The sequence below is a fragment of the Gymnoscopelus braueri genome (assembly GCF_963280865.1).
Source record: "Gymnoscopelus braueri genome assembly, chromosome: 10".
Classification (NCBI taxonomy): domain Eukaryota; kingdom Metazoa; phylum Chordata; class Actinopteri; order Myctophiformes; family Myctophidae; genus Gymnoscopelus; species Gymnoscopelus braueri.
In genome coordinates this window covers 25,934,734-25,956,133 of record NC_137611.1, presented here as the reverse complement: position 1 = coordinate 25,956,133, position 21,400 = coordinate 25,934,734, and the positions used below count along the sequence as shown (strand labels likewise).

The window sequence follows — 21,400 nt, the reverse complement described above, 5'->3', positions numbered from 1 at the left end:
TTTAATAAAGGCGAGTGAATCCTGAAATATATAGCAAAATGTGTGCATTTGTGTGTGCCCGCAGAAGCGTGCGTGAGCCTGTAAGGATTTGTCTGTGTACGCCGTGTATTTTGTGTCTGTTTGCCAATGTGTGACCCCCTCCTCTCCCCCCTGTAGTGTTTCACCCTGTCGAGTGCTCCTACTGCCATACTGAGAGTATGATGGGTTTCCGCTACCGCTGCCAGCAATGTCATAATTACCAGCTCTGTCAGGACTGCTTCTGGAGGGGGCATGCCAATGGTTCCCATAGTAACCAGCATCAAATGAAGGAGTATACGTCATGGGTAAGGGAAGGAGGCAAGAGGGGAGGGGAGGCAGCCCCGGGGGGTGTGGCTGCACTGGACCAGTTGCTGCAGCCATTTGTACTCTGCACGCCACAGTATGCACCGGAAGTTTAATTAATATATGTGATATGGTTGCATAGCACATCTTATGGCTGTCTGTGACAGCATCGTTTTTACAATTGACGGAAATTGTTTCACAAATTTTGAATGGTGATTATGATGTGTGGTCCTGGTTTATTTTCTTGTGAATTTTACTTAACCATAAACATTTTATAAAATTATTTTGAATGCAACACGTTGTGAGCTTGTTGATCTGCCATTTTCAAATGAAAATATAAATATATATATATTTTAAATCACCTATAATGACATGCCCAAAATTGGGATGCTAGGGATAATGTTGTTACGTTATAAATTGATTATAGACTTTCTTATTCTTCCCAGAAATCCCCTGCAAAGAAGTTATCCCATGCACTCAGTAAGTCACTGAGCTGTGCATCCACCAGAGAGCCTCTACACGCCATGTTTCCCGAAATGACGGAGAAACCTCTCAACCTAGCCCACATTGTGTGAGTTCACCTGCTTTGTTTGGTTTTTCATGTCACAACAAGACAATCCAAGGCTGCAGCCCTACATTAATTTCTTATCACCATGTCATTGTTGTAGAGCCTGCAGCGCCACTTTTCCTTTGATGTTGATACCTCGTGGATTTATTCCACCCCAGCCCACATTTCATAATTGTCTTGTTGATGCCGCAGAGTCTGAACTGATTCCAATCAATCTCTGGGAGCACATGATCAATGATGCTTAATTGTAGCCTCAGGTATTAACCATAATCTATAACATAAATGCAATCCTTTCCTTTATTTTGGCATTGCTTTGAATGATCACATAACGGCCTACAGGAATAATTTACTTGAAGTGCTCCATTGCTTTCTTTTAAAGACCCATAGAGCCACCTGCTCTTGGTACTAAGATCCCCCCACAATTGGCTTTGTTTGTTTATTTCAACTGGATTGAGAAGATTGTTTTTCACCCTCAAATTAAATTGGCACAGCCGTTGACTCATGCAGCCACAGTAATTGACACCTTAGCATGAGTTCTAAATGTAATTAATGTGGTTTGTTTTGTTGTTTTGTTTTTGTTTTGACAAAGAATGGATGTGCAAAAACAGTTCATAAGCTTCCACAATGAAACAGATCTGTTTAGTATCATCTAGTTTGTTGACTGTATTTGTATTTGTATTGCATTGGAAGCTTAAATCTAGCCTTTTGTAGGTCAAGAGTGATTGTAACAAAAGCTTTTATTCTTTTCTTGCTGCATGATAGAGACACTTGGTAAGTTTTCTTTGATTATTTATTGGATCACCTGCGCTGAGTCTGCACACGTGACTGAGTCACCCTGAATCCTCTTAAGTGCAATTCTAACCAAGTTCTGTGACTTACATTCTTTCATTGCTAATACAGTAACCTTACTGCACTTTGCTAGCGTGTACATAACTATGTCATATACTTGTATGCCACATTTAGACACTTTCAGGTCACCTACTGTACCAAAAAGAGTTTCCAAAAAGTTTTTGGAGAATGAGAATTCCCACTTTGACATTGTTTTCTTCACAATATATTTTCACAATCAGAAACCACCACTATTGTGTGTGTACTCAATGTGCCTTGAGGCCCACTATGAAAACAAGACAAGAGAAAGAGACAGGTAGATCTGTCAGAAAGAAAGAATTACCATTTATATTGGGGATTTCCTTGACTCAAATATAAAAGACACCTTTGTCTACTTTGCTTCTGAAAATGTTTGTCTCTTGTATAGGCCACCCAGACCAATGAATATCTCCAATGAATACGCACTCTCCCACTCGATGCCTATATCAGGGAACCCTTACTCCACCAAAAAGTGAGTAAAACAGCATTGAAGGATGCTCTTTTAAAGAGAATTTACTGCACCCTTACCATCTTGTCATATCCCCCTAATGTCTTGTCTATTTTATGCACAATCATCTTTTTTTTATTTCACCAAGCTATCTTCATTTTCTTACGTGTATATGTGTGCAGCTGTGTACAAGGGAATGCTGTTATTTAAGTGTGTGTGTGTGTGTGTGTGTGTGTGTGTGTGTGTGTGTGTGTGTGTGTGTGTGTGTGTGTGTGTGTGTGTGTGTGTGTGTGTGTGTGTGTGTGTGTGTGTGTGTGTGTGTGTGTGTGTGTGGATCATTGTCTGGGGTATTTGTGGTCCCACTCCTTTGCCTGGCGTGAATAGCTTGTCATTACGCAAGATTCAGAATAATGAAGTTGAGCAAAGAAAGCCCTTGACTCCCTTGACTAGGGATGCTCCAGATCTGCTGAAAGGGAGGGGGTAAGTGACACAGGTGTGCCTTTGAGAATGGCTTTGTAGCACAAATGCATGTGCAAGCTAATATAGATAGATAGTCATCTTGGTGCATACACTGAATAGCTTATTGCCCCAGTGGAACTATTAACTTTCCTGACTTGTTATAGATTGGTTTACATTGTAATGCTCAAGGAGCTCTTTCATAGATGCTTGATGAAGCATGCATAATAAAGATCATTGACCATTAGTTTGCAGTATCTGTTACAGTCCTCTTTCATTGACATACACATAGGGGAAACTAGTATTAGATGCTTTATCTTTCACTTTGACTTAGCAATTTAACAGAAGGTATCTTATCACATTTCTTATTTCGGCTACATACTCTAGATAAGGGCATATACTGACATTAATTTAAATGCCATATTATATGATCTAAAAAACCCACATGCTTTGTAACTTATTTCCATTTTAGATAAGTTACACCTGCAGATGATGTTAATGTAAGGGGGGGAAATTCTACAGGAAACACTGCCCCCTTTCATACCTTATCACTCGAATAAGAAGGGGAATGATATGTGATGATGACAGATAGACGTTTTATGAGTTTTTCTTGCTGTCAGTGTCAGAGTATCTGTGGTTCATGGTTGTAACGGGCTATATCACAGCAATCGCGTAAGAGCCTTACATGGAATGACGTGTGGACTCCATCTTATACAGTGGCTTTGGGATACATGAAGGCATAATTGTGCATGCCTTATGTATCTTTTTCTGTATATTGTGTAATGTAAAGCTTCAAATAATGTTTTTTGAATGTTTAAATGAAAGCAGCTGAGAGATTAAAGCTTTTATTTACTATGCTTCTTGCACTTGTTTTTACACAGCAAAATCCTGAGTGTTAATTGAGGCTAACACTCTCAGATTTAAATGAAGATTTTGTTGTGTAGGCATGTTATAACCATATTCCTGTGGTTCCTGTTCTATTCCAAACATAATGTGGCATTGTTTCTCTGTAGTTCTTTCCATGAATGACTCCTTGTCATTCTTTCTCTTCAAACCAATTTTTATCCTACTTTCCTTCTGCCTTTATTTAAACATGTCTATCTTACTGTCAGCTCTCTTGCTCTGTTCCTTGTTGTCTCTCTCACACTGTTATCACCTGTTACTGTATGGGGTGTGTGTGTGCGTTTGCGTGCACATATGTGCGAATATGCGCGCATGCGTGTGCGTGTGCGTGTGTGTGTGTGTCTGCCTGTGTGTGTGTGTGTGTGTGTGTGTGTGTGTGTGTGTGTGTGTGTGTGTGTGTGTGTGTGTGTGTGTGTGTGTGTGTGTGTGTGTGTGTGTGTGTGTGTGTGTGTGTGAAACCCTACACCATTCCCAGGTTTAACTACAACATCGATGTTGCTGATAGACTTGCTGATGAACATGTTCTCATTGGCTTCTATGTGAATCTACTACAAAACAACCCCAACACATGGTTAGTTGGTGTTCTGTGCTTGTCAGCACCAGTGGAAACTACTTGCTCTGATGGTCTGCCATCTAGTGAAGCAGAGTAGCCCTGCCTGACCCCTGCAGCCCAATAATGTCTCCCTTGGTCAAGGAGGATTCCCCTTTGCCTGAGTGGTAGATAAGTGGTTTGCTATGCAGGACACCTGGGTTCGAATCCAGGTAGCTACTTTGGGGGCTCATCCGGGATCAGATTTCCTGGTGGGGTGGAGTTCAAAGTCGGGTGGAAGTAGCAGAGTGGTTCTGCCTAAACCACAGAAGCCTAATATCTCCCCTTTCAAGGGGAATCTCCCCTTTTGTTAAAGGTAGGTAAGTGATATGTTTTGGTTAAAACAAAAATTATTTTGTTAAAAGGTTAAAGTACTATATTCTGATAGTAATCATTGCTATAGAGTGTTTTTTCAGTAACAGATGTCTCCCTGTCTCTCCAGCTCGCTAATAAACAGAAAATACATTTTTCGGTAGGTGTCAAAATCTCAGCCAATCAGGAGAAAGTACCCATTTTTAAGCTTAATTTGTATAGTGTTCCAGTTCCAATTTTGTCTGCTCATTTCTTAGTGTCATCACTTCCAATTTCACTTGTTTAATCTATATCCTGATTGAGTTCTCTGTCCTGGTTGGATAAAATTGGAAATGAAACTGAAACTGAAACGAAAATGCATTTTCTGTTTAATAAAGAGGTGGAGAGACAAGGAGACTCCTAATACTGAACAAACACTCTATAGCAATGAGTACTATCAGAATATAGAGCTATTTAACAATTATTTTAACCAAAGCAAATCACTTACCCTACCTTTAACCATTCGAGCCCTGTCATTGTGAGCTTGTTCAGTAGATTGGCTATTTTATCTATTTTCTGGACATTTTGAACAGTTTTTAGCCTGTAATGATATACCTAAAATGGGGATATGAGGTTGAAAGTGGTTTAGTGGTAGATATTTGGTTTCCCATGTTGGAGACCGGGGTTCGAATCCAGGTGGTTACACTAGCATTTTGCCCCTAACCTAATGCTTCAAGCATTACTGTCTTAATGCTGCTCATTGCCAAGCATCCGTAGACTATTCATAGTTAAGCTGATGTCTCATACCCCAATCATCTGCATATGGTTATCCATTAACTACATTACTTGCCGTTCAAACCAATTCGATGTGAAATAATGTGCTTGTGTGGTTTACAGCTGTGTTAGTATGGTCTAAAAAGGGTATTGAATGTGTTTCTTGTGACAGAAGTGCCAGTATGTTTTCATTGGACTAGATACTGAAGTCAAATAGTTGGGTCTAGCCAAGATAAAGAGTTTTTCTTTTCTTTCCTTTTTTTTCACGGTTCTTTTTCCACCGATTTACTTTTGACAATAACGATGGCACATTCTATTCCTCACGATATCAAGGTCATCACAGTCTTTCTAATGTACTGAATGCCATATCTGTCAGGAAAAAAAGGTCAGAAGTCCATATATTTGCCACATAAAGATTGTTCTCCTTGTTCTCCTCTTCTTATGGCATTTTGAAATGGCTGTCTTTACTTTGTCGTTAATAGGCCTACCTACGACATTGAAATGTAGCCAAGAATCTTTTTATATTTTCATTTTCTTACTGAATTTTCTTTGCCTGCTTCTTATCACTCTGTTTGGTATTTTTGGCAACATTTACATGCCATTTTTAGTATATTTCTAATAGCACCCTTTGACATTTAAGCTGGTTCTTTATTAAATTGTGGGGAACATGAAGGAATCCACTTACTAGAGGTTCAAGCACGTTGTCTTTCTTCTGCTAGCACTGTCTAGTCATAATGAAACATTTTATAACTTGTAATCTTTCTGTGTGTCTGTGTGTGCAGGTTGGGATGGCAGGGTGATGAGGCGACTGTGATACTTATCTCTGTGATATTGCACCAAAAACTGTATAATATTTGTATTCAAAGGCTGTCAATGACAAACAAACGTTCTATCAAATGGAAAAAGTGTGCTTGAAAACCTGAAAGGCCTTGAATTTAATCTATGAAATGATTTATAGCCTTTTAATTATGAGGGTATTTACTAGATGCTGCACACACATTCAAATTGAAACCTGCTGTATCAGAAAATAGATGATTTCTAAACAGTAGTCTAAGTATCACAGTCTATATGACATCAGCAGCCCTATGGAAATTCCCATCCCTATGTATTATACGTGCACGTTTGCATGTTTGTAGACATATGGACAATTTGATCAGCCGCTTCTTTATAATGCTTTTCCGGCTTTCATATAATCTTAGAAAGTGAAGAGATGATCATTTCATCTTTACTTTTCTATATATTAGCTGACCCTGTTGCTGCTTATAACGTGTCATAAATCAGTGGTTCTCAAACATTTTCCTGTCAAGGACCCCAAAATTAATATGCATTTGGCGGCGGACCCCCATTTGAAAATATGTTGTGCTTGGGATCCCCATACAAGATTTTTGTCGTTAAAATGTTTCAAAAATATCCCCAAATTGTCACATTTTTCAAGATGTTTTGAAAATAGCTGATCTAAAAGATCACGACGCGTTGTGCGCTTGTTGATCGGCTATTTTCAAATAGCCAGTGTATATAGGGTTAAAATGGTTGAACTGATTTTGATGCTATATTAACACATTTTCCTGGGGAGGGGGACCCCCCGGAACCCCCTCTAGGACCCCCGGGGGACCCACACTTTGAGAACCACTGTCACAAATAGATAAGCATGCTTACAGCTGACTTTACTGTCAAGGGGGGGGAAAAAATCCTTTCTGAAGACAAACTAACTTGACAAACAGGATAAAAGAACTCTGTTCTCTCACGTCTCTGTATGACTGTGGGGGCTGTGTGTGGGATCACGTGTGGTGGTGTGGTTGTTGGCTGGTACAGTTCTCTGTGGTGAGTAAAGCAGTATGACTTTGTGACATCGCCCTCTCTGTTTTTTTTTCCTCTTGATCAGTTTGCTGGAGAGCAGTATTAACCAACAAGATGAAGAGCACTGTCTGATCGCCCGCTATGCTGCCAGGCTGGCTGCTGATGCCGCGGTGAGACCTGCAGGATATGCTCTGTCTTTGACATTGTATGCTGTGCATGCGTAGCACAAATGCAAGGAAGATCATATTTTTCCATTGTCAAGAGATTGTCAGAAAAGGCTCATATTCACATGGCAACTATTATGTTACACTTGTGGGTGGGCCCCTGAGTATGATGTAAGAGCAAAATGGCCACTGTGTGTGAATATGGATAATTGTGATTGTTGCTGGCGTTTGAAAATGTCCAAACAGGAAACAGGAAATAATGGATATGAGATATCGTCGCTATTGGGCGGAAACCTATGTCCAAAACTCTTACTTTTCAGGAAATTAATAAAAGAGCCTGTGTTCCAATGGATCCAATGTAGTTATTATTTAGTTACAAGCTCTTAATACTTTAGTTAAGACTTTTAATTGGTCAAATATGAATCAACCCCACAGACAGACTTGAACACTTTAACTTTCCAAAATGTTCCAAAATATCAAATATAGCAGATATACAAGCTCACAATGTGTCGCAAAGTGACATGTTGTGAGCTTGCAGATCGGCTATTTTTGCTACTTTTGTGTGACGCTGTAATTATGACGAATTATGGAATTGATTTCCGAAAAAAATACGTTGAAATATGGAGATAAGAGGTTTCTGCCCGACAGCAACAATATGAGATATGGGATGAGGTAGTATAGCAGGGTGACATCAGCCGGAAGTCCCTGCTGTTGACATCATCATGTCTCCCACTTGGCTCCAGCAACAGTCTCAACAACTGCAGAGAATCCCCACAGACCTGTGCTGCTCTCTGGATGCCAACAAACAGCAGAGGCAGCTCATCGCTGAGCTAGAGAACAAAAACAGGTCAGTGTTGACTGCCTTTGTGATACTGAGTGCCACTGTTCGTCTTTCCCCCAATCTCTTTACATTCAAGTTTTTTTTTTCTTATCTCCCGGTTTGCCTTTTGAAAAAGGGAACAAAATGATTTGCATCGAAGACTCACTTTCTCCTCTGTTTTTTACGCCTGGAGACTTCCGTACAGGACAGGCTTCAGACACACCTCCTGCAGGAGGCTTGGCCCAGATTTGAACCCATTTGATTTGGCTTTAGGGACCCGTTGTGACCGCATGCCCTTGCTGACATCGACCCATAATAGGATTCGAACTAACGACATTCCGCATGAAAGGCATATGTTCTAACCGCTACACTAGGGCGGCATTGAAGACTCACTTTACTGAATGTTATTGATTGTTACCTCAATATTGATGTTATATTGATGTTGGAAGGCAGCGATTCAGGAGTCCCGAGTTGGTGCTGGCTAGTCCGCACTCTCACATCGCATTGCATTGGTGTTACCATAGTTGCCACATACATACAACATTTCAGACCTGTCATTTTCAAATTGAGAGTAATGACTATCAGATTTGGGTGGGGGGGGGGGGGAGGAAATACTTTATACATTCCCTAAACAGTATTAACAGTGGAGTAAACCATTATACAGCAAATTATTGTGTAGACTCTAGAAAGGGGACACAAGTTAATATTTTAAATGATTAACCCATTTTAAATCCTCAGTGGTGTTTGGTTGCTGCTCCATTGGTGGAGTGTACGTGAAACAGCCGTGTACAATTGTGTGTGTGTGTGTGTGTGTGTGTGTGTGTGTGTGTGTGTGTGTGTGTGTGTGTGTGTGTGTGTGTGTGTGTGTGTGTGTGTGTGTGTGTGTGTGTGTGTGTGTGTGTGCCTGCCACAGAGAGATCTTGCAGGAGATCCAGCGACTGCGGCAGCAGCATGAGCAGGCCTCTCAGCCTCCACCTGACAAGGGCCAGCAGAACCCCACCCTGTTGGCTGAACTCCGGCTTCTCAGGTAAAATCTGGATGATATGATTTAGAGCAGTGATTCTCAATCTTTTTAATTCCAACGACCCCCAAGTTTGATATGCATTAAGTCACGAACTCCCATTTGTGTTTGTTTAACTCTGAGAGGAAGCAAATGAGTTCCATTTATACACTCTTGTATAGTTACAGACCTTTAAAGGTCCATTTGATTCCTAACTATCAATCATTTAGTTGGGGACCCACTGGAACCCCCCCAAGGACCCCTGGGGGTCCCCAGACCCCACGTTGAGAACCAGTGATGTAGTGGTAATGTCACAGTAATTAAGGACTAATCGTCAGCATTAATTATCTTTATATTGGCCTATTCTGGAAATACATTTTTTATTTCTGTGTAGAATATCAATGATAATCCATGAAAAATGAAAATCTCTAGAATTTTTTTGTCTCCTCAAATGTTATATACATTACATTGCATTACAGTTATTTAGCAGACACTTTTATCCAAAGCGACTTACAATAAGTGTATTCAACATAGGTAGGCAAGAAAACTACTAATCACCGGAAGTCTTAGTGCATTCTCTTCTAAAACAAGCAACAAAGAGTATACCTAGCGCTAAGGTAAAACTGCAATATATCAGCTACCTACTTTCTTAAACAGATTAGAAAAATAGGAAAATCAAATGAGCAAGAGCTAAAACAACTAAGTGTATCAAGTAAACAAGATCCAATGGGCAACTAAACTAATAACTAGACCGGGGCACCGGCCCATGCAAGTCGAGAACGATGTAAATCGGGAATGATGCATGGGAGTGCATGTCCCGGCCGTTTATGTAATACCCATTGTACCCGTTGTTAGAGTACCCAGTGCGGAACCGATTACCACAGTTATAAACGGGCACCGGTCTGCTTGGGAGTGATGCAAGTAGGGAACGATGCAAGTTGGAATACATGTTCCACCTGTTTAATACCTGTTTTACTTGTTCCTCTTGTTGTACTTGTTGTCAGAGTACCCATTGTAACTGTTCTCTGAGTACCCACTAACATAGTAACAGAACCCCCCCCCCCCCCCCCCCCCCCCGCGCCCCTCCAACACACATAGGTTCGGTGCATCCACAGACACGTGGAAGACAGACAGATACAGACATTCATGGTTTTTCGGTTCTTGGAAACCTATGGTCCGGGACAGACACACAGACAGACACACAGACAGACAGAGAATCCAATTTTGTGAATTTATAGATGGACCTCACATCTAGAGTTCGTCACCTATGAGTTCGGGCCCTCACACCTAATGTTACCCTACTGTTGTCGAGGTCCTGCAGCTGGCCGGTGCCATATGGTCACGAATATCAACCCAAACTCCATGGTAGTGATTGTTCTAGAGCTCCATATATGGAGCTGACTGATTTGTTTGCGCCTGAATCCATGACAATACATTGAGGTTAGACAACACATTCCATATTTGGGCATAGCTGCATTGGGAACTGACTGAGTCATAGTGACATGAGCGTGCCGGCCGGCGAAATTTAATATAGAATATTGGAGAAGTTTATTCATTGATGTTACTGTAGGTCATTTGGTGAAGACTTCCACTGACTGTTGTAAATTTAAATGAGCAACAGTACAGGTTGTGGCAGAGCATGCACAGCATATTTAAAACTTATTTTCCTTTGGGCATTTATGCACTGTATCATTATACATTACAGTCATTTAGCAGACGCTTTTATCCAAAGCGACTTACAATAAGTGTATTCAACATAGGTAGGGAACGAAACTACTAATCACCAGAAGTCTTAAGTGCATTTTCTGCTAAAACAGGCAACCAAGAGTATACCTAGCGCTACGGTAAAAGTGCAATATATCAGCTACCTACTTTCTTAAACATACCGCATGTCTTTTGCCTTCTGTCAGGCAACGCAAAGATGAACTCGAGCAAAGAATGTCTGCGCTGCAGGAGAGTCGCAGAGAACTCATGGTACAGCTGGAGCAACTTATGATGCTACTCAAGGTATGTACGCTGTGCATCTCCACTACTATAAACACGCTAACAGTTCCCTCTTCATGATAAAATATTACAGATAGCAGAAGTGAACTACCAAACATGTCCATTAGAGGGCACACTTCTCCAACAATCTGCCACATAGAGGACCAAAGAGGTGGCTTGTTGATAAAAGTCTTCTATTTCACACATCATTTCTGCCATTATTACACAACAGCTATTGATCAGCTTTTTAAAGCATCCAATGCATGTCTTTCTAGACTCCACACAGGAGTAGACTTGGGGTTGTGCTCCATTTCAACATGTACAGACATGTGTAAGAGGGATAATCTCCAGACTAGAGTGAGAATATCTTTAGAAGTCAATAACATGGGGGCTCTCCAAAGCCTGTGACTACTTACTGTACAGGTTTAAGTGGTAAGAACGTCAATCTGATCAATCCTGGAATCCATTCAGTAAAGAAAAAAAAAGAAAAGCAAATAGAAAATCTCTTGATCTAATTAGCCTAAAAGGATCAATACCAAGCCATTAAATATGCATGAGGAAGCCACATGCTCGTCACAATCTGGAGTAAATATCAAATGGATTGATAGAAATGCCCACATGTAGGGTTTTGTCATTTCATGAGTGATAAAAGAACCTTTGATATGAATTTAAATGGCCCTTTTTTTAACAGGAGGAGGAACGGAAACAAGCTGTAAGTCTGGCAAGCCTTGGCCCAAAGACAAACAAACAAAAAACACAAACTCATTGCATGTGTACATTTGAGCATTATGTTTGTTTTGGTTTTCAATTGTGTCAGTTCTCCGAGAACTAGGAAAGTATGTGGCACTAATAGCATGTAACATATTTGACTAATATTGACATGACATTAGAAATCAGCCTAATGACCTAACAGAAATACATTTTGGCGTGTTCATGAGGTTTATTTCTTACTAGCCTCGGTACCCAGGCTTTAAGTGCTTACTAAGACATTGTATTATTTTATTATTGGATTATTGACCATTAGGTAAGGTAAGCTTCTTAGCAGGTTTTTGGCTGATATAATAGAAATACAATTTCAGGTAATTATTTAAGTTTGAAGATGTGTGGATCAAATCTGTATCACCTGGGCATTCGTGGTTAACCAACCTTGAGCAACACTGAATGCCCGGGTTACATTATCTCTGTGTATACTGTATAATGTATATCAGTGGTTTTCAAACTTTTGTGGCCAAGGCACATCAATGGGCAACTGTGCACAACTGTATTCATAGCGAAAATAGCCAATCTACTATTTTAGAAAAGTGCTGAATTAGTAAAATAACAAATAATTCATACGTTTTTCTTTATTTGTATGTATTGCAATAACAATGTGTGGTAGTCACAAAAATCACAAGCTGGACACCTGGACTTGACTCACAGCACACCAGTGTGACTCGGCACACCGTGGAGGAAGCACTGCTGCATTATTATGTTGATCCCTAACAATTTGAGGTGATGAGTTGCTGTGAAGCCAATGGCTACAGATTAACCACTTAAACCCTATACGTTGTTGAGCGGAATCCCTCAGGGTTCTATACTAGTGTCTTTTCTGTTTCCGCTCTACATGAAATATCTTTGCTGCTGAAAATGCGGTAGAACAATCTGCTATTGTCGGCAAAGGTTTTCCCGGAATACGGATGCTGTGGTTTAAGTGTAAGGCTAAGTGCTTTTTAGGTGTATAGTTTATTTTTACTGTAATGAATAGCATTGTTTAGTTAGTGTATTTGAAAAGTAATAACACAAGTTATTACCAGTCGAGGATATTGCACAAAAAAGTCCAGGACTTATTTCCATTGTGGTCTTCTTACAGGTAACAAATACATGTCATAACACACCAGTGACATTCATGTACAATAAATAAAACAAAATATTTCAAGACAAGAAACCATTACCTTTAACCACTTAAACCCCAGCATCGGTATTGTGGGGAAAGCTTTAGCTGAAAATAGCAGATCGACATGTCGAGCTTGTTGAGCTTGTCGACCCTCAAGGCTCAATACATTAGTATTGAGCCCTGAGGGACTCCGGTTACCCATATGGGGTTTCAGTGGTTAAAATAACGCAAATGTTGTTAATGAATGGCCTTTCTCAGCTGCCTCCTCCGCTAGTCTTCCCAGTTGGTTTCTCCACAGACGACTCCAACAAGGTATGGGGAAAATGCCACACATTGTGTCTCTAAAACTCTTTCATGTGTTTCAGACTCAGGGGCCTGGTTCTCCACGCTCCTCGCCCAGCCACACGGCCAGCCGGCCCATCCCCACACCTATACACTCAGAGTCTGCTGGCACGACCCCTACTCACACACCTCAGGACTCACTCATGGGCGTGGGAGGCGACGTGCAGGAGGCCTTTGCTCAGGGTAACACAGTAGGCATGTAACGATTTATCGTAAATCGATCAAAATCGATTCAAACTGGTGACAATTGAAATCGATTTAATAAAAAATGTATCGTGATGCAAACAGCAGAGGGCCCGTAAAAAAAAGAGAAGAAAATACAGGATCTTTGTAAGAGAATTGATAAAGAATTAGTTTTCAGTCATTTGCTACTGTATTGAAAAGAGGATAAGAGAAAAAAAGAGAAGAAAATACTGGATTTGTTTAAGAGAATTAATTAATTTGGCCATTTGTCTGGATAAAATTATCTTGTGTTAAAAAAATCTCAAGTGGGCCCACCCATCTGACCACTTGACATGGCAACCGTGTTAAGTGGTCAGGTGGGTGGGCCCGTGTGCATTTTCAGAGCATGTTGATTTTAACCCATTCTATCCGGGAACGCATCTTTGTCATTTTAGATGTCTTTTTGGTATTAACCCATTTAGACCTGAGGCCGATTCGAAAAACGCCTTCTAAATCCTGACATAAGTTTTCTGAAAAACTTCAAATATTTATTAAAAAATTACAACAAATGTATGTTGCTATGTACTGTACATAGCAACAGGAACCCCAAAAGGGGTTCTCGTCCTGAAAGGTATAGTTACAAATAGGGGTTCCTGCCCAAAATGGGTTAAACAATAGCAGATATACAAGCTCATAGACAAGTGCCGCGCTATGAGCTTGTAGATCTGCTACTTGTGAAAAATCGTGAAAACATGTGCAAATCTTTGAATGTATATTATTTTTTAAAGCGAACATTTTGTAAAATATTTTGTTCCAGGGACCTCCTGAAGCAAAGATTTGAGTTAAAAATGTTGTTTAAAGAAATTATGTATTAAAAGATTTGCACACATTTTCAAGATTTGGATGTTTTCTTCCTTTTACGGAATGGAACAGGAATTGTGCACGTGGCGATAGAAAAGGGTGGAAATGGTGAAACAAAAACATATGATTGATTGACGCTTCACTGCGTCATTAGATCGTTTGAAACCAGCTTTCTTTGGCACGTCACGGCACGCCCGTCACAGAGTGTTGGCCGTCACTTTGTAGCCTCATGTCGCTGGCTTCCATTTAACCCATTAAAACCGCGAAAGCATCTGAGTCAATTGAAAAAATGCAGATATTCAAGCTCGCAGAGCTTGTCCATCTGCTATTTTTTTACATTTTTGAAAAATCTTTAAAGTGAAGTAAAACTACTGGTTTAGAAGGCATTTGTAGAATCGGCCTCAGGTCCTAAAGGGTTAAAATTACTTGTTGCTTTGTTGCTGCTAGTGTGAACGCAGTATCAGAATAAGGATACATTATTTTTACTGTGCATATACTGGCATGTATTAGAGGCAGTAGTGTGACTGGAAAGTGGCGAGTGCCCTGCAAGTGCAAATAGCAAAGTATCTTCTCTGATCCGTAGGCCCAAGGAGGAATTTGAGAAATGACCTACTCGTTGCTGCTGACTCCATCACCAACACAATGTCATCATTGGTTAAGGAACTAAATTCAGGTGAAATACTATTTTCTTGTTTGCTTTGCTTTTTGCATGTTTTTCAAATGTTTCAATATTTTATTAATCTGTCTCTTTGTGTGGCTTAGAGGGTGGGAGTGAGACAGAGAGCCTTGTGGATTTGGATTCAGACATGATAACCTCAACCACTTCAGATGCCTTCCTCACAGAGGTTACCACTACGCCACGGTACGTATAATAAGTTCAAAGTATGCTGTTTGTGTAAATGCATATCATGGTATCACCCGCTCTACCAGAAAACATAGATTTCCGGACATTTGATTCGGAGAGTTTAGAAATTACTTACTATAGGGCCTACAGTACATCAGGGCATACAGTGTAGGCTCTTAGAATGACTCGCCTCCTCACAGACAGGGACTAGGTGGCAACTTACCATCTTCACCTCGTGGCGCACTCCTCAATGTCACCAAGATGACATCTGTGACACCTGCAACAGACTCGCCACCCGATCATTTCCCCACTTCCATCAACGGCCAGCCAGTGGAGATGGTGGAAAGTATCTCTGCATCATCCTGGGCAATGAACTGAGCTTTGATCACAACATCACATACTTCCATAAACATTGCCAACAAAAACTCTTTGTAATCTCAAACCTCACCTCCTGCTACTTCTCGCTGGGGAGGGTGCATCAACTCTGGAAATCTTCCTGCATTGTCCCAGTACCCAAGAAGGGACATCCCTCTGTCCTCAATGACTACAGTCCATTTGCTTTGACATCACATGTCATGAAGACCTTCAAGAGACTATTACTGCGACACCTGAAACTGTGGGTGAGTGACTACCTAGACCTTCACTTCACGTACCAAGTGAACGTTGGGGTTGGACGATACCATCATCTACCTGCTGAACAAGGCCTATACCCACCTTGACACCAGGGGCAGCACTGTAAGAATCATGTTCTTCGACTTCTCCACCTTCAACACTATCCAACCACAACTGCTAGCTGAGAAGCTCACTGTGATACTGGTGGACTATGGCTTGGTGGCCTGGAAAATGGACTACTGTACCTCTCTGGTAGACCGTAACACTACAGGGCTGCCTGTCAGTTGTGCTTGTGATCCTTCCTGTTCACCCTCTCTATACCTCTGACTTCAGCTCGATGACGTGTCACCTCCAGAAGTTCTCTCATGACACTGTCAGCTGATGTCATTGTCAGCTATATCATGGGTGACAACACAAATGAGCACGATGCCCTGGTGGAGAGTTTGTGAAGTGGAGTGACAGTAATCACCTCCGGCATACAGTCAAGACAAAGGAGCTGGTGGTGGACTACCACATGAGCAAAAGGATAGTTGTCCTAACGTCCTTTAACACGATGACGGGATTGTACTGATAACTGTTGTTATCATTAATATCTTTCTGTACTGATACTGTATAGTGCGGATACTTTTTCTTGTATTTTCTTGTATATTGCTGTATATTGTTGGTGTTGTTATTGTTTCCTTACCTTTTGCATTGGTGATGCAGGTCAATATGACCCGGATTATCATGTGTCTTTAAGAAATTAAATATTGGATGTCCCAGAACTTTCTAGAGGCAAAATCTGAGAGCCTCCTATTTGGCCCACCTCATTCCACCATCCCTTTCCAGTCCCATCTTGGCAATCTGTCAAACAATGTAAAGATCTCACACCTAAGCAATCTAGGTGTGATGTTTGACTCCGACTTGTCCTTCAATGTGCAAGTAACTAAAGTTGTACAATTATGTTTCTTCCAACTACGAAACATTGTTAAAATTAAGTCATTGAAAAAGCCTTGAAAAAGTAATTCATGCTTTCATCTCATCACGCCTAGACTACTGCAACTCCTTATACTCTGGGCTCAGCAAAAAGGCTATCTCCCGTCTTCAACTGGTGCAAAATTCTGCAGCTAGGTTACTAACAAAGTCTAAGAGACATGACCACATTACACCGATCCTAGCTTCCCTTCACTGGCTGCCGGTGAGTTTCAGAGTTGATTTTACTGATGACTTTTAAAGCCTGGCAAGGCCTGGCTCCCATCTACAGCTTTGATATGCCGGAACCGCCGGTGCGCAGCCTTAGATCCTCAGGTAGGGCTCTCCTGGTAGTTCCCAAGACTCGCCTCGTCACCATGGGTGATCAGGCTTTTGCGGCCCGGGCACCTAGGCTGTGGAATGCCCTGCCTGAGGATTCAAGGCTAGCTAAGTCAGTGTCATCTTTTAAATCGCTTCTGAAAACGTATTTTTATATCAAGGCCTTTCCTTAGATTTTAATAACCTTGCCTTGCACATTTGGTTGATCTTATCTGTAAATGTTAATTGACTGTTGTTTTTTATCCCTATACGTTTTTTATCTTGGCATTGTAAAGCACTTTGTAACATTGTTTTCGAAAAGCGCTATAAATAAAGTTTATTATTTTTATCTTCTTGCATCATAACAATGTATTTATTTTTTTGTATTTATCTTGTTGCTATCCTTAGCAACAAGATTTTATTGTAGAATCCATCCTCTTGTACTGTGCCACCTGCTATGTCAACATGCTCACCCTTACCAACAGAAACAAGCTCCTGAAAATCATTAACCACTTAAACCTCATTCCTTATTGACCGGGATCCGCCAGCTGTCTATACTTCGTCTCCTCTTTTTTTCCCGCTACTCTACACCAAATATCTTTGTCAAAAATAGTAAATCTACAAAGCTCACAGCACATTGTGACGCATTGTTGTGACACGTTGTGAGCTTGTAGATCGGCTATTTTCACAGACTTTTCGCCTATTTTCGTAGAATGTTTGCCAATTAAGACGCCCAGAATAGGCGTACTAGGGTTTGTGTGGTTAATAAACAGCGTTACTGACACATTAGCTTCAAGCCAAGGACATTTTAATTAGCCAGGAATTGGGAGCACGTGTGTACTTGGAGACTACAGGGATAGGTGATTTTTAGTTTTTATAAAATATGATTTAAATGTTCAGTTCGAGATCAGGTTAAAAACTATAACTGACAAAATTCTGATCAGATTCAAATTAATTATTTATTGTTCTCCATAGAGGACAATAAAATATGGTTAAAAGAGTTACATACTTATATGTGAGTGCTGACTATTTTATTTGATAGGGGCAGTACTGTTGCAGATGAGGACAGCTACGAGACTGACCTGGAACGACAGCTGGAGGGCGAGCTGAAAATGGAAGAGCTAATGAAGCACAGACCAGAGCCAGAGAAAGCCTGCATGGTAAGAGATACAAGAACATAACACAAGATATGTCTCAGAGGCTCAGTCACAGTACAATAGTTAAAAAGATTAGAACAAAATTAAGAAAGATGTTTATAATAATGGCAAACTGTGCTTAATTTCTGTTATAACTAACATCTTTGTGCTTGTAATTTCCATGCTGTGTGGATTAGGTGTCATTGCAGCAGTGGCCATGTTAATCCTGATTCCTGGTAGGTAATACAGTAACTGACAATCTCTAACCATTTGCAAGCCTTTTGGTGAAGATTCGCATTACACACCACACATTCATAATGCTCACAATATGTTAGTGTGTTTGATTCACCAACAGCAAACCAAACATTAAGATATACGCATTATGATATTTGTTAATTATGTCAGAATTAGGCTTAGGTTTACTTAAGTTGAAACAGTGGAAAACCAACGGCCACAGCATTTGAGTTAACAGGTGCTGTAGTGGATACAATCCTACACTACATAGTCTAATCTCTGCGGTGAAAGAAAAAATAAATTAGCATGATATATGATTTAAATGGTTTTGGATCAACAATTCCTTGTTATGGTAATTTATGCGTTGAAGCCCTGAAAATAATCTACAATAATAACCTATTTGTGGATCTTCTCTGGATTACTTTTGTACATTGCAGTTAAAACTGGAAAACTAGCCAGTAATCCCCCAAAATGCCTGATTTATTCAACAGATGCCTGTCTTTGTTCAACAGATTTTATTTTTATCCGAGGACCTCCGGTATTTTTGCACCATCATACTGTATTTACTTTATTCTGGCAAGCAATACAAATTGAAATTCACTTCACAGGTCAGCATTATGAGAAGCAGCGAAAGTTGAAGACACTGGAAGAAGGCCAAGCGTAGAGAGTTGTGAAGACATGAAGAATCAAAGTTGAAGACACTGCTAAATCCAACCATAGAATACATTTATGTAAAGATATATTTTTTATTCAACCACATATTTAAGATAATACTGTGAATTGATATGGAGAGATTATAACAACTGAGCTGTCTACTATACCACAGGTGCCATAAAAATCATATGACTTTTCAGGAAGTTCTTTTTTTGGGGGGGGTATGAACTGTTTAGCAGTTGTGCAAGAACAGTAACCAAGTCATTCAGGTGGGCAAACCTGGGTTCTCACATTTCTAAAAAGAAAATAGAAAAGAAAGTCTTGGTGTGTTTGTCGAGGTACAACATAAACCTTAAAGTGGATCTCACTCAAGAGTTGAAGATTCTAATATTTACAATAACTTGTAAATGTTAACATTATTACCAGATTTGCCCACTAGTAAATGGATTTCTTACTGTTGCTGTTGATTGGCTTTTGTATTGTTTGACTCAATGTCTCTAATATGGATATGCCAGACAGTTGTTTTGATTTAATACATTATTCATAATCATGTGCATAGGATGACCTCTCAAAGCAGTCCATTCAAAGTGTCAATGCAGTACTGTATGTACATGAACATTGTACCTGTTCAGCAGAAGTGCAGGTTTCCTTCACTGATAAGAGGTTTACTAAATCTGCTTCTTGGAAGAGGGCTTTCATATTTTTTCATATGATATGAAACTATATCATATTATATAGTTTCATATTATCTATACTAACTCCTATGAATGTAGTGTCAATTGAATTGATTCTGACAGATAGATTTGAAATTCGGCAGAGAAATCTTATGAAAAAAGAAATAGCCTAGGTGTAGTGAGGAATAATGTTCCAAATTGTTCACATTCAATGGTTTACATTGGCAGAGGCATTGAACAATTACTTTTTACTATCAGTAGTTCCTGAATTAATGTTAGCTCTTTTTGACAACATTTTAGTTATTATCAATTTTATTTTTATTTTCTGACCAAACAGTTAAGCTTTCACATACAGTACATCTCTCACGAGATCACATACACACACTTGGTGTAGTTTCTCAGTGTGTGTGCGTGCGTGTGTGTGTGTGTGTGTGTGTGGGTGTGTGTGTGTGTGTGTGTGTGTGTGTGTGTGTGTGTAAAACTTTACCACTTTAGGAAAAGTGGCAAGCCAATCTAAAATCATAAATGTGTGAAATATATCTAGTATGATTTTTGAGCTATAGTTCATACCAGTGATTTTGCATGGTGGTGATACATAATAAAGTGTTGACACAATATGACAATTTAGTCGCCTATGAACTCCTTTCTTTTTCCATTCCAGATATGGCACACTTCAATTGCCTTGGGTTGGCACTGCACATTTATTAACTGTCATGAGTGCACTGTTCACTGGTTTCAACCTATTGTCTGTAATTCATCACATAGACCTACTGTCTGAGCTAACATAAAATCACTCAACCAGGACTAGATCCCACAGTTGTGTGGATTTTGGCAATAGGAATTTTCCTTTCTCAAGTACAGGCAGCAATACCATTCAGAATAAATATTTCAGCCTATGACTGAACCGATATTAGTCTTTACTTTGAACTCTGCTGAATATGTCTGGCCGGGTCACAAGAGAACAATAATTACAGAGATCCACAATATCTACATTAATTGATCTCACGAATGGGCAATTGCCTATTGCACTATAGAGAACCATTTTCCAAATTGTTTATTAACACAGGACTGTGCCAGAAGTCTTTGACACTGCTTGTCTCCAAAGCATTGTGGTAAAACAACAGATTCCCAGATGCACCCTGTCTTTTAACATTAAGCAATGGAATGTCTGGATCTCTGGAACTATAGAATGTAGGCCTGTGTTAATAAGTATGAATGACTGGGATCTTCACCCATGGTTGTAACTCTATAAACACAAAATACTATATGGGAAGCAGACACATATTCTTTGTATTTCCCTCTTGGTAACATAATGGTCAATAAAAACACATTTTACTTAAAGCCCAAAGATGGTTCCTCTGTGGCCATTTCTCAAAAGGGTGATATTGTTATTGATGTAACTTGAAAAAGGCACTCATAAATCTGACTAATGGCAATACAGTTTAGCCAAGTCATATGCTGAACCTGATTCTTGTCCTTCTTATGATTTTGATAATGCTATACAGAATTTTTAATTCTGATAATAAAATCTAAATAAATCAAAATCAATGATATAACTAGGTTCTATTTTCTTTCCTCTATTGCAGTGGTTCTCAACCTTTTCAGGCCAAGACCCCCCAAAATGATCATATTTGAACTGGGGACCCCGCACCCTGACAAGCACTTGGAATGTAGGAGTTTAGGCATTCCATTTTCTTTGACTTGGATCGACAGATACATATTGTGAAAACATAATTTTTCATATAATTTGACAATTTG

The 21,400-nt window shown here is 39.9% G+C and overlaps 1 protein-coding gene across 11 annotated transcripts in view; it reads left to right on the top strand.

Annotated features, from left to right (window-relative positions):
- Positions 1 to 20,267, top strand: part of dtna (dystrobrevin, alpha) — a 29,275-nt gene extending 9,008 nt beyond the window's left edge. For 2 of the 11 annotated variants that reach the window (XM_080441152.1, XM_080441148.1), the window contains exons 8-23: positions 157 to 323; positions 768 to 892; positions 2,145 to 2,228; positions 2,589 to 2,684; positions 4,039 to 4,134; positions 7,100 to 7,184; positions 7,922 to 8,025; positions 8,912 to 9,025; positions 10,909 to 11,005; positions 11,673 to 11,693; positions 13,220 to 13,379; positions 14,803 to 14,892; positions 14,982 to 15,081; positions 17,987 to 18,104; positions 18,278 to 18,316; positions 18,923 to 20,267. In XM_080441152.1, coding sequence (XP_080297278.1) covers positions 157 to 323; positions 768 to 892; positions 2,145 to 2,228; positions 2,589 to 2,684; positions 4,039 to 4,134; positions 7,100 to 7,184; positions 7,922 to 8,025; positions 8,912 to 9,025; positions 10,909 to 11,005; positions 11,673 to 11,693; positions 13,220 to 13,379; positions 14,803 to 14,892; positions 14,982 to 15,081; positions 17,987 to 18,104; positions 18,278 to 18,304 — 1,484 coding nt within the window. In that variant the 3' untranslated portion in view covers positions 18,305 to 18,316; positions 18,923 to 20,267. The remainder of the gene's footprint in view (positions 1 to 156; positions 324 to 767; positions 893 to 2,144; positions 2,229 to 2,588; positions 2,685 to 4,038; positions 4,135 to 7,099; positions 7,185 to 7,921; positions 8,026 to 8,911; positions 9,026 to 10,908; positions 11,006 to 11,672; positions 11,694 to 13,219; positions 13,380 to 14,802; positions 14,893 to 14,981; positions 15,082 to 17,986; positions 18,105 to 18,277; positions 18,317 to 18,922) is intronic. The other 9 variants (XM_080441151.1, XM_080441155.1, XM_080441154.1 and 6 more) reach the window with 9 other exon arrangements.
- Positions 20,268 to 21,400: the final 1,133 nt, after the last annotated feature.